This window comes from Mercenaria mercenaria, unplaced genomic scaffold (assembly GCF_021730395.1).
Source record: "Mercenaria mercenaria strain notata unplaced genomic scaffold, MADL_Memer_1 contig_4327, whole genome shotgun sequence".
NCBI classification, from domain to species: Eukaryota; Metazoa; Mollusca; class Bivalvia; order Venerida; family Veneridae; genus Mercenaria; species Mercenaria mercenaria.
Genome location: NW_026462548.1, coordinates 1 through 12,647, shown reverse-complemented (window position 1 = coordinate 12,647; position 12,647 = coordinate 1). Strand labels below are relative to the sequence as shown.

Here is a 12,647-nt window from a genome sequence, read left to right as displayed (position 1 = left end):
AAATATATGTCGTCACTATCAAAACTTTTCGTTTTAGAATCATTTTATAATGCAGTATTGAAAAGCAAAAGTAAGTTTCACTCACCGGAAGCATATATACAGTTATCGCCATACATCCTCTTAGCTAGTTCTAATCCAGAAACTTTGATTTTGTTACCAGCTCCAGTGAGAATATTACATGCTCTCAAATTCCTGTGTACAACTTTCTGTTTTGTTAAGTAGTCCATAGCATCTGATATCTGCAATTATATTGTACATATTAACTTAATTTTCATAGAACAAAACTTTAAGTGGTGTACTTTCTACAAACATGCTCACAATACTTTCCCAAATTATTCATTTGAATAACATCTTACAACAAAGATGTCAGAATGAAGCAGAAAGAGTAGGAACTCCACACGTCGCCGTTTGTTATTGACACTCATATAAAAACAATAGTGACATCGTTCCTGAAATTATTTTCTTGAAAAGAGCTAGACTGTCTTTTAATATAGCGCACATAAATGAATCAGATAATTAAATACTAAACTACGAAATAATGTATGAGTGAGATATTTTTTGTCCAAACATGCACGTGCAAAAAGACAAGGACAAAAGTCCAAACGGTACAAGTTATATTCGAAGAACACAACTGCCGATGCAACACTCCGTATGGAAATTCGAGTGTTAATCTGTACACGTATACACCGGATGCATATATGAACACAATTGAATGCTATTATAGTAAAGGAATACAAGTAAGAGAAAGACATAAACGTAAAGATGAAGAGGGAATACAGCAGGATACCGCCTTGGATCTTCGGTTGCAAACCCACCACTGGCAAAACATATTTTCAAGACAGCTAAATCCCCCGCCACTGTTATGGATAGTGAAAGGGTGAACCTTTGACCTTGAGCTGTGACCTTGACCTTGAACTGACATGGCTGACTCGTGAATTCTGCACATTGTCTTGATATGGTTATCATTGACCCAAGTTTCATGAAAACCCTCTAAAGGGTTTAGGATTATACAGAGCTCAAACCTTTGACCTTGAGTTGTAACCTTGACCTTGAGTTGACATGGCTAACTCATAAGTTCTTGATGAGGTGATCATTTGACCCATGTTTGATAAAAATCCTTCAAGGGGTTTAGGAGATACAGAGTGGACTCAAAATGGAAGGCTCAAACCTTTGACCCTAAGTTGTGACCTTGACCTTGAGCTGGCATGGCTGACTCATAAGTTCTGTACATTGTCTTGATGAGGTGATCATTTGAGTTTTATAAAATTTCTTTAAGGGGTTTAGGAAATATAGAGCGGACACGAAATGGGAGGCTAAAACATTTGACCTTGAGTTGTGACCTTGACCTTGAGTCGACAAGGCTGACTCATAATTTTTGCACATCGTCTTGATGAGGTGATCATTTGACCTAAGTTTCATGAAAATCCTTCAAGGGGTTTAGGAGATATGGAGCAGACACAAAAATGTCACGGACAGACGTAAGGACGGAAGGACGGAAACCATTTGTTTGGGAGGCTAAAACCTTTGACCTTGAGTTGTGACCTTGACCTTGAGCCGGCTTGGCTGACTCATGAGTTCTATACATTGTCTTGGATAGGTGATCATTTGACCCAGGTTTCATATGAATCCTTCAATGGGATTAGGAGATACAGAGCGGACACAAAATGGAAGGCTCAAACCTTTGACCCCGAGTTGTGACCTTGACCTTAAACCAACATGGCTAACTCATGAGTTCTGCACATTGTCTTGATAAGGTGATCATTTGACCCAAGTTTTATAAAATTCCTTCAAGGGGTTTAGGAGATATAGAGCGGACACGAAATGGGAGGCTAAAACATTTGACCTTGAGTTGTGACCTTGACCTTGAGTCGACAAGGCTGACTCATAATTTCTGCACATCGTCTTGATGAGGTGATCATTTGACCTAAGTTTCATGAAAATCCTTCAAGGGGTTTAGGAGATATGGAGCAGACACAAAAATGTTACGGACAGACGTAAGGACGGAAGGACGGAAACCATTTGTTTGGGTGCATTTGTATTAATGTTCCGGTGCAATTCAGCGATTCTGAATTTTTCAAATTTTTATTTTCTTTTCATATGGGGGCACTTTTTGGAGAATATTTTAAATTCCAGCAGTACGAAATAATTCGAGACCGTACTTGACAGTTAAATTATTGGTAAAGATGTTGCTCATTTACAGCTCATTTTACGATAGATGATCTCCTGTGTTTAATATGACTAACTTTCACTCTTTTAATTATGTTGATGTCATAAAAGTCATTATTTTAATTACATTGCAACATATATTGTAAATGTATTTACAAATGACAAACTGCTAAAAATGCATACGGTTGTCTCAAGCAAAAAATGATTGAATGAAAGAAAACTTATATATTTGTCAATTTAATGCCGCGGACATTGTTGCAAATATGTTTTACAGATAAAAAAAAAACAAACAACAATACCGTAAGAAACAGTATGGACTATCCGAATGGTGGCGCTTTCCTATACGTAATATATTAAATCGAATCGCGAAGAACAGTAAACAGTATTATGGTACAAACACAGATTGCTAACTTGAAGAGAAAGACAGGTGTAGAATAATGAAACGTAACAAACTATATTGCACCAATATTAAATTGCTTTGAAACATTAAGTAGTTTGAATTCTTTTCCCTTTCAGTATCCATTTGTGTATGCTGAAGGATTTCAGAAACGCCTCGTCTAATTATTCAAATGTACACCATTTTCAAGCATGCTGCAATGTACACATATGTAAACATGCATGTTACCTAGCACTGTCTAAATACAAAACGGTACTTAACGGCTAAAAAGCCTATGGAATTCTAAGAACGGAATTAACATAAATCAACTGACAAAATTAGTACCTGACTAGCGATATGAACAAGAACATTCAGTTGAAGACTTCTTCCCATATCTTCACGCAAACAGGCAAGTAAATCACAGTTTGTCACATCCTCAGTTATCATCCAGAATGGCAATTTGTCTGTACAAAGTGCCAATAACTGAACAAGCCTTTTATGTCTTAAGTCTTTCAAAAGACAGGCTTCGCCAAGCAAATCGTCCACTGGTTTCGTTTTATCTCCCAATGTCTTAATAGCGATACGATCATTTAGAAATGTACCTGTAAAATGGAAAACATTTTTAAAGATACTTTACAAGTAGTAGATGGTAGTATATCAATGACTCAGTACTAAAGAATAATCTTGAAAACGCTAACTGGGATTGCGGATTATTTTAGAGAACATTTCTAAAACTTATTGAAACAAAACATCATGTCTTTTTTAATCTGGAAACAATATTGTGATTTAACAAATAGAACAACATTTTCGCTTGAAAATAATTCAAATTCCAATTATATTTAAAAGGTTCTGAAAAACATCTTTTGAAAATTGAAATGGTACTGATTAACACCTTTCTAAATCAACAAGTTACATTGTTTGTGATTAGTATGACAATGCAGCTTTACACATAACACTTTATTACAAGAGAAAATACTGAAGTTTGTACACTTATATTAGAGATGATACGGACAAAAATACCATAACATTTGTCTCCAAAGGAATATACTGGAACTTTATCGCCAATTTTCACCGAACTTCTCGTTACTTCAAGCCACTTAAGCCACTCATATAATCTAATTGGCAATTTTGGTGGGTCTTTCGGACATGGCTTTTCCAGCTTACAACATATACCATTAGTCTCACCTACATGTAAAGAAAGAGGAAAGTAGCGATAGCATGGTTGAGTACAAAAAGATTCTTCTTAACCTAAGGAACCACTTTTGAAACTGATGTAGAAATTTCAATAAACTTTCCGTTGGATAAGATACATGATCGGTATCTGTTAAAACAAATGTTTCATAAAAAAGTAAAGAAGTTCCGTTGAAAGTGTAAATCACGAATCGAGCATATTTAAAGCAGACTGGGTTTGATTGAACCTGTTTGTGAGACGTAACGCGTTGTGCAACATCTCACATACCCTCTAGGATCGATTAAGCGGAAATCTATGAATTGAATGGACCCACGATCTCTTAAGACTCAGTCTTAAAGTCATAAAGACTGAATATTTAACAAACCTGAAATACAGACAAACATTTACGGCCGCTACATGGCATTTAAGGTGTGCTACAGTGATATTAAAATCTGCAAGAGGATAACATTGGACTAGTAACCCGGTTTTTATTCGCTCTGTTTAACCTTTAGCATGCTAGATAAATTGTCGTCTGCTGGAAATGTCGTCTGCTAAAATTGTAAAGTTCATTCAATTTGCTCCAAAATTGGAAGAAATATTGTCAGAGTAGCAAACAGCTTGGAACCTGATCAGACGCCGATTTAATCGGCGTCTGATCTGGTTCCAAGCTGTTTGCAAAGGCTGTTAAATTCGCCTGCAGCAGGCTAAGGGTTAAAAGAAGTAATGAAATGTGCGACATATCTGAATCGGACCGTCGAAATGTTTTCATTGGTACGCTTACACATTAGGCTGACCTAACTTCTGTGGTTTCTGCAATCGGATATTATGTTATTAATGCAAGATGTGAAAGAAGTTGGGAGACGTTTTCTTCATACTGTCTTGACAATCACGCCCATGTACAAGGTATGTGTAAGTTTGAGGCTGGCATGCCATTAACTGTTTTCACCCATTACATCATTTCCTAGCTACTGGCCCTTTCGTTATAGGGCGATGTGTGTGTTGCTTTATGTATGTTATTTTGCGTCACTTTGAGTTATATGATGACAAGTATGGTTTGTTATAAAATGTCTCTTGTTGATCTATTTTGAGTCGTGTATTTATCAATACACGAAAAAAAGAAAATATTTTAAAATGTTATGGTTTGTTTGTAAACTGAATCTTTTTACATTTCTCCCTGGGGCTCTGCACCTTTAAAAACAAAATGATTGACAAACATATATTATGAAATTACACAATAACATGCACTTACAACTGTACTGCGAGATGAGATTAGGAATGTTGTCAAAACATCGGTTTTCGCAAATGTAATAGCCTCTGTCTTTCCAATGTCTTATTTTATAATGGCTTATAAAGGGTGTATCTGTTTCCCTGTCAATATCTTTTACAGATAACATATAGGAATCTTCCCCTTAAAAGTTAAAAGAAAAAAAAAACATTATGCCTTTTATATTGCTGCTTGCAAAATCAAACAAATATCTTTATATAAAGCTCAATAAAACCTTTGTTTGCGAAGAAAATAATAAAAATACCCTACAGTTATTTTTTCTGTTGTTATGACTACATAGCAGATCCGGAAGTTATATCAGCCTGCAAAACACCGACCGTTAATTCTAATAAATATATATACTAAATTACTGGTCAGTTTTAAGTGCATATTGGTACCCACGTAGGTACAAATATGCAAGAATAAAAGTAACATGTCTGTATAAACAATACTGTTCAAAGAACTACATAACTCACAATAAATGTATATATATATATGCAAATATTACGAATATGTACTGCAGCTAAAAACCTAGAAGTATTTCTATTAAACGGTGTATTATCAAATGACAGTTACTTTATATATTTAGCCAAGTGGAGTACATTTCTTTAGAGTTTTATCAATATGCATTTAAATGATAGATGGGCATTTAAATCTTTAAAATTTACCTATAGCTTGCCTGACAAGAAATGTCCCTGACTGGAAGCTAGAATGGCGCAATAGGGTTTCAGCATCAGTTTCATTTCCATTGAACCACCAACTATAAATATAGCGTAAAAGTCAATATTTGATTCAAAGCTTACACTACGATCTGAAACACCCTGTTAGGTTAATTACTTTAAGCACATATCGAAACAGGCTACCGAAACTAAAGGGGTTTATCATGTTACACTGAATGGAATAGCATTTTGTAAATGATTGTACATAAATGATTCGATCATTCAATGCGTAAGCAAATATACAGGATATATGTTTCAAGACTCTTTAAGGTTGAAAAAGGATCGATCCTGAAGAAAATTATTATACCTGGACAAATATTCTGTAGAGTCAAAAGTCGATCTATATTTAGAATCAAAGTTTAAATAAAAAATATATAGATCTGGACATCAGTGAGCTTACAGCATAGGCTGTAATATCTAACAAAATTGGCTCGCTCATATCAATGTGAAGTATGATTTGTTAAAAAATGTTTCTTTTTTAAAGTAATATTTATGTTTAACTCTGAGCTTTGCAAAGGATTTTAGTTATGAATACGTGAAAAGAAGCAAATCAAACGCACTCACTCTTGGGCTTCCAACGAATTCTTGTCTTTCAAAACAAAACTACTTGGAATGTAGCCTTTCTTTCTACAATCTTGATGAGAAGCATACCACCAAAACGAAGCTTGACTATAAAAGTAATATATGTGCCTTCAGTAATAAAATAAGACTGTCAAATATCAAAAGTATAATTAATGATGTTTTAATTGATATTGATTTAGTTTAAGAAACTTCTACTTCTACTTAAAATATTAGGCTACTGTACGACTCGGAAAATGTAAATGTCAAGGCCTCAGTTGAGACCTTTTATTTTTCGTAGACCTGCCTAATTAATCTAAATTTATAATGTCAATAACCTAGAGTTTTATTTATCATACGTTTTTAAATTTAATTTACCCATAACCTAGGCATGTACCCATCTTAAACAAGCTTAAAAAGTTATACGTAGCTAATCTATATCAACTTTTCAACTTATACCCTTACAAATATAAGGTAATTTTAACAGCTCTTACAATCCCTAAATATTATAAAATAAAAGACAAACTAAGCCTAACCTTTTGTTTTGTACGTGACTTCTACGTACTGTTAAACATAACGTACTGCCATATGACTTTTCATCCGAACAAGAAAACTTTATGTCTTGGTCAAATTTATACAGACCATACCGGCATTTGATTCAGAGAACAGACAACCGTTACCTCGACTATTTGAATGTTCTAGTCGATATATTCCTTGAGTCAAATGCAGAATGCAAAACTTCTGCAGAAACTCTTTGGATGATGCAATGCCCGCTTCAGTGAGCACTTCCGATAAAAAGAATATTTGTAGTAATTGCAAACACATATCTAACGGTCTGATATACCTGATTAAAAACTAATTTATGAAAAATATTGCATAAATAATTATGTCTTTTGTAGTTGATTTTCAAAATCGAGATAGCGTCGTTTTGAAAAAGGTAAGCATAGAAGTTCAACAAAATGTAATTTCGTCACTGACCTGATAAAGGAAAATTTATTGTACACCTTGATACTGCCCTTTACTTTGAAGGTAGGATACATTCAGGTATACTTTCAAGTATTAACTTTCTACTCTTCTGATAGTTTCAATAGTTACAAAGTTTCAGTTTCCCCAAGAAATGGCAGAAACCCCATTCAATGGATAGAAGCAAGGGTAATATACATATGAAGGAAGCTACGTACCCGAACAAGTCCTTGTCAATATCTAACTTGTCACCTTGTTTAAAGCTTAATTCGTTCTCAAAAACGGCGTCAAACTCAAACAAAGCTTTCACTGTCACAAATTCAAATACACCTGTAATTAAATAAATTTACTTCTCACGCGTTAAATTTAGATAAAACATACATCATACAGTTTCAATAGTTTTACATTACAGTGAACACATAAAAATGAGTTTTAAAGAAACTGTGATCGGGACGGACATCTATAAAATGTAACATATAAAGGAGATACAGCGGAGTTATTGAGTACACTAAGCGCAACTATAGCCACCAATCGCAAACGTGACAACACGTAAAAATGACAACGTGAAGGACGGCGTACGGAGCCATCAAATCATACATACATTTGTACTAGTATATTGAAATAAAGCAAATATATCAAAGTGCCTGTAACATCACCAACATACAAAACAAATAAGAAAAAAAGAAAGAAACTGAGGTAAAGGAATCTTAAAAAGTCTACTCCGTTGAGGTATAAAACGAACATGAATTTATAAAGTGTCAGTTACTGATGCATTAGAAACTCTTGAAATGTATCTGAATTAAAAAAAAAAGGAGCAGAACAGAGGCAATACAAATGTATGAAATTTCAAACATATTAAAGTAGAATCATTAATATTAGTGGAGAGACATTTGTTTCGGGTAAGAATTTGCAAATTACATCTTAATAAAGAAGTAAATTGCCAGTTCCATGCTTCAAATTATATAATCAACAAAATTCCAGCCAACGAGAATGAAAAGATTTCACAATAAAATCCAAACAAAATTGAAATATAACAAATCTTCTTTCGGTACATATTCTTCCTGTCCCATTTCAAGCAGGTGGTCTGTGTCCGAATTATCTATAGTAACATTTTTAAAGAGCAATAAGACAATTAAGGTTTAGCAGTATATCACAAAACCACATTTTTTTTTTCAGAAAACAAACAACATCTTTAAAAATAATATCTGTCCAATACATTTTAAACGTTCTGTCCTGTAGAATTGGATACTTAAAATATTCTAAAATCTAAAAGAGTTGTACCCCCATTAAAAAGAATGTCATTTGTAAAGAAATAAAAGTAAACAATTGTCAAACGATGTTTAAGCTGTTATGTAAAGTTTAAGCACTGGGGCATTATTGCAAATGCATCAAAACGGAGACATGTAACAGCTTTTTAAAAATGGTGAGTTTTTTAAAGGCGTTGAACTGTCCAGAAGTGTGGTCCCTTCATGTAATCCGTTTCCGGATTTCAATAAATATATGAATAAATTGACAATGGTTTTGTAGAAAAGTATAAATGTTTTATATGCTGTTTAATTTTCATGAAAAACAATTCTTTCTTTCTATGATTTGTTTTATATTTTCAATCTAAGAGAAATAAAATAATACGAACTTCCTTATTATTACAATTACATTTTTGTGTTTGAAAAGTAATACTTTGAAGTATTTTCTTTCTATTTCTTTCTTTCAAGTAACAGTAAAGAAAACAGATGAAAAGAAGATGTCCAGACACACCACAAAGTATGTCAACCATCTTGAATGCATCAATGCCTTAGATATTGACAGGTTATAAACTGTCTTCTAAATGAGTGCATTTGCGTAATAAGTTTCACGCTAGATATTTTAACCCTAGAACCAGAATACTGACACAACAATCATAAGATTTAAATATATGCATCATATTTTCATATGAAAGAGTTAATATTTATTTGCTGATAATGCCTGTCAAAAATGTATATTTTTCATGTTACATGATAAAAACAGTAATGTGCGTTTATGCACTTTGTGACCAAAAACCAAGTTATGGATTAACAGGGGACGATTCTTGCGCATTATTATGACGTGTTATAACAATGAAAACCACAATGAGCATAATACCATTTATCGTGCTGGATAATCCTTGGCTATTCCTGTGACTTTAAAACAGTTTTTTCGTTGATATTGATTTAAACAAATCTAATTATTCCCTCGAGCTTTGCATTATAAATGTATGTATTAAATAGGTTTCCCTAGATAAAACAATTCATGTTAAATTACAGCTTCTAACTAAAAACGGAGCAGTATTTCAAAATACCGGAACTCAATTTAATACCTTCTTCAAGACCTTCATCACTAGCAGTATGATGTGTGTCAATTACACTACCCAAGGTGCTTTCAGCGTTATCATTTACTGAAACTATGAAATGAACACATCTTTTTTAAAATCAAAATGATCCGTACATGAGCCCTGCCATAAGAAAACCAACATAGTGGCTTTGCGACCAGCATGGATCCAGACCAGCCTGCGCATCCGCGCAGTCTGGTCAGGATCCATGCTGTTCACTTTTAAAGCCTACTGCAATTAGAGAAACTGTTAGCGAACAACATGGATCCTGACCAGACTGCGCGGATGCGCAGGCTGGTCTGGATCCATGCTGGTCGCAAAGCCACTATGTTGGTTTTCCCATGGCACGGCTCACATGTTGCAGAACAAGGTACTAAATGCTTTATCATTCTTTTTGATTAACGAAAATTAACATATCTGAAAGCATAAAAATTCTGTTGTCAGATTCAAAATAAGTATGTTACATTTCTTCAGGTGTACTAAAAGTGTAAAACTTGAATGGAAAATGTTGACTATTCACATTCGCTTACCCGCTAACGTATAAACAACATTCGTGAAATAACACAGGACTATCGGCAAAACGAAACATAAACAAAACATAGCGTCGTTTGGATAAATCTTTGAAAACTGAACACGGAAATTTCAAAAAGAAAACGAACTTTCAGCATAAACTAAATCATCTGACGCTAAAGGTCTAAAGTGAATTCACACGTCTAATATGATTTATTTCTGGATTAAGATTATTTTATATAAATTTCAGGAGCTGTATTTTTATCGACAGGCGAATTATAATTTCACGTGGGCGGGTCTTTTTGACTTTTCTCATTAAAAACTGAAGCATCAATATCCTGACATTCATTTTGATTCCATTAAAATTTTGGAAACAATCCACTAACTTTTGTAGCAACTTAGGTTACTGTATAAATGTAAATATAAGGACTGAACAGTAACGCACAAACAACTGCATTTAATATCTTTAATATCTTATTGTATATATAGCGGATGCTTTTTCACTGGTACATTTGTCAATTGCAATAGGTCAAAATGTTATTGAATTTTACCTCATTGATTCCGTGTTCTGTTTCACCACATTAAAGCAAACCATTTAAACAGCGAATAACAGTTTACCATAAAATGCATCATAATTTTCTTTATTATTTAACCCTTTCATAAAGTGTATATGTTTTATAGGGTATAATATTAAATAAGATCTATGTAAGTTTTAAAATTTTGAAATATTTCTTTAAAGAACAGCTGATTTCCGTGCAGTCTGATCATGGTCTGCACTATTCGCCATTCAGTCAGTAACTTTTTGGTAAGCATCCCTTTTAACAGTTAACGGTACTGTCCAAATTGAAAGATGGACAAGTTCATTATAGAAATTTAGCAGGGTAAGGGTTAAAACGAACGAGTAGTTACCCATTGTATCTGTAAGTGTGCATTCCTCAGTGCCGCTTTCAAGGTGTTTATCAGAAAGAGATTCGTGCAAGTCACTCAAAACAGAGCCATCAATACTTTCAATATATTCTGTCAAAAGAAATCATGATTAAATATAAATACGTGTTCAATGAGGTTGTTTTATGGATGCATACATATATTTTTTACCGCAGAAAACCTTCCGGAATTTCTCAGGTTTTCTGGAACTATTTTCACTTTTTGTTGTGAAATAAAGATTTATTTCATGTAAGAGTTCTAGCTGAAATATTAATATATGACTTGTCTGTGCCTTCTTGCTATAATGGCACACCTAGTGTCATAATTGCCCGAGGGCTTTAACCCGATGGCCATTTTGAAACTAGGTGTTCCATTATCGCTAGAAGCCATTGACCTTTTAATTATACACATTCGCTTCATATTTATCTTGGTATTTTCAGTTCACATATTTTTTCCAACAATCTTAGGGACTAAGCATCATTTGTATTGTTTTTTCATCAACAGTGCCATCATTATTTGACAGTCGATCTGAAAATCGTTAGCCCCCTTTCAACTGCCATAATGACGTTGCTATATGACGTCAACGTCAGAACACGCTGACGGTCCGGTTACCTGGGACCGTTATTATTATGGCGCGTGAGGCAGCCGTAATGACCGTTTTTACGGCCTTTTTGGTTACTATCTGTAGTAAGGTATAAAATAAATAACATTATATGTGTCACTGATGGTTATTCGCTGTTCATTCCTTTATAAATATCTGTACATAGTTTCGTTGATGGTTTCTTTTCTTTGTATCACCTTTCCATTATTTTTAAAATAAGGCTTAAAACTCATGTTGTGCCACCAAGAAACCTATCCTAACCGTTTGTTTTTTTAAAATATCTAAAGGAACAATGAATTGTTGTAGTTGTTTTGGATGCAAATTTTTAATATTAGCTATAGTGTCTTTTTATAAATCAAAATCTTCATTTTTGAAGATGACATTGGTATAGAAAATGGCGTAAATGTCAGTCGAAATTATTGAGTATGTTCATGAAAGGTAATGAAATATGCAACACCTCTCACGCCCCCTAGCGCCGGCTTAAGCGGAACTCTATTACACATATGTTCAATGGACTCCATAATCCCAAAGGACCAGAAAATATAAAAGGCTAACATTATTTATAAGATCAGACATCAGTGTAAAAAAAGCAAGTCATTTACTATATTTATACCCCCACAAAACGAAGTTTGGTGGTGGTGGGGGTGGGGGGGGGGTGGTATATAGGAGTGAGCTTGGCGGTTGGTCGGTCGGTCGGTTGGTCCGTAGGTTTTGCATGGTTTCCGGATGATAACTTATGAAAGGCTTGATCGTTTTAAATAATTTTTGGTACACAGATGTTCTAACATCAGAAAGTACAGATCAAGTTCGAATTTGGGGTCAGTAAGTCAAAGGTCAAGGTCACAGTGACCCTGAACAGTTAAACGGTTTACGGATGATAACTTGAGAACGCTTGGGCCTAGGATCATAAATTTTGGTACACAGGTGTAGCATCATGAAATGCAGGTCAGCTTCAACTTTGAGTTCTGTAGGCCAAAGGTCAAGGTCACAGTGACTCGGAACAGTTAAACGGTTTCCGGATGATAACTTGAGAACGCTTGGGCCTAGGATC

At 34.3% G+C, this 12,647-nt stretch overlaps 1 protein-coding gene across 1 annotated transcript in view; it reads right to left on the bottom strand.

Moving 5' to 3' along the window:
* LOC128553790 (tyrosine-protein kinase Src64B-like) overlaps positions 1-8,991 on the bottom strand; it is a 32,401-nt gene extending 23,410 nt beyond the window's left edge. The window contains exons 1-8 of the mRNA XM_053534972.1: positions 8,973-8,991; positions 7,436-7,547; positions 6,261-6,365; positions 5,646-5,737; positions 4,963-5,121; positions 3,563-3,727; positions 2,888-3,144; positions 86-239 (exon numbers count right to left, since the gene is read on the bottom strand). Coding sequence (XP_053390947.1) covers positions 86-239; positions 2,888-3,144; positions 3,563-3,727; positions 4,963-5,121; positions 5,646-5,737; positions 6,261-6,365; positions 7,436-7,547; positions 8,973-8,991 — 1,063 coding nt within the window. The remainder of the gene's footprint in view (positions 1-85; positions 240-2,887; positions 3,145-3,562; positions 3,728-4,962; positions 5,122-5,645; positions 5,738-6,260; positions 6,366-7,435; positions 7,548-8,972) is intronic.
* Positions 8,992-12,647: the final 3,656 nt, after the last annotated feature.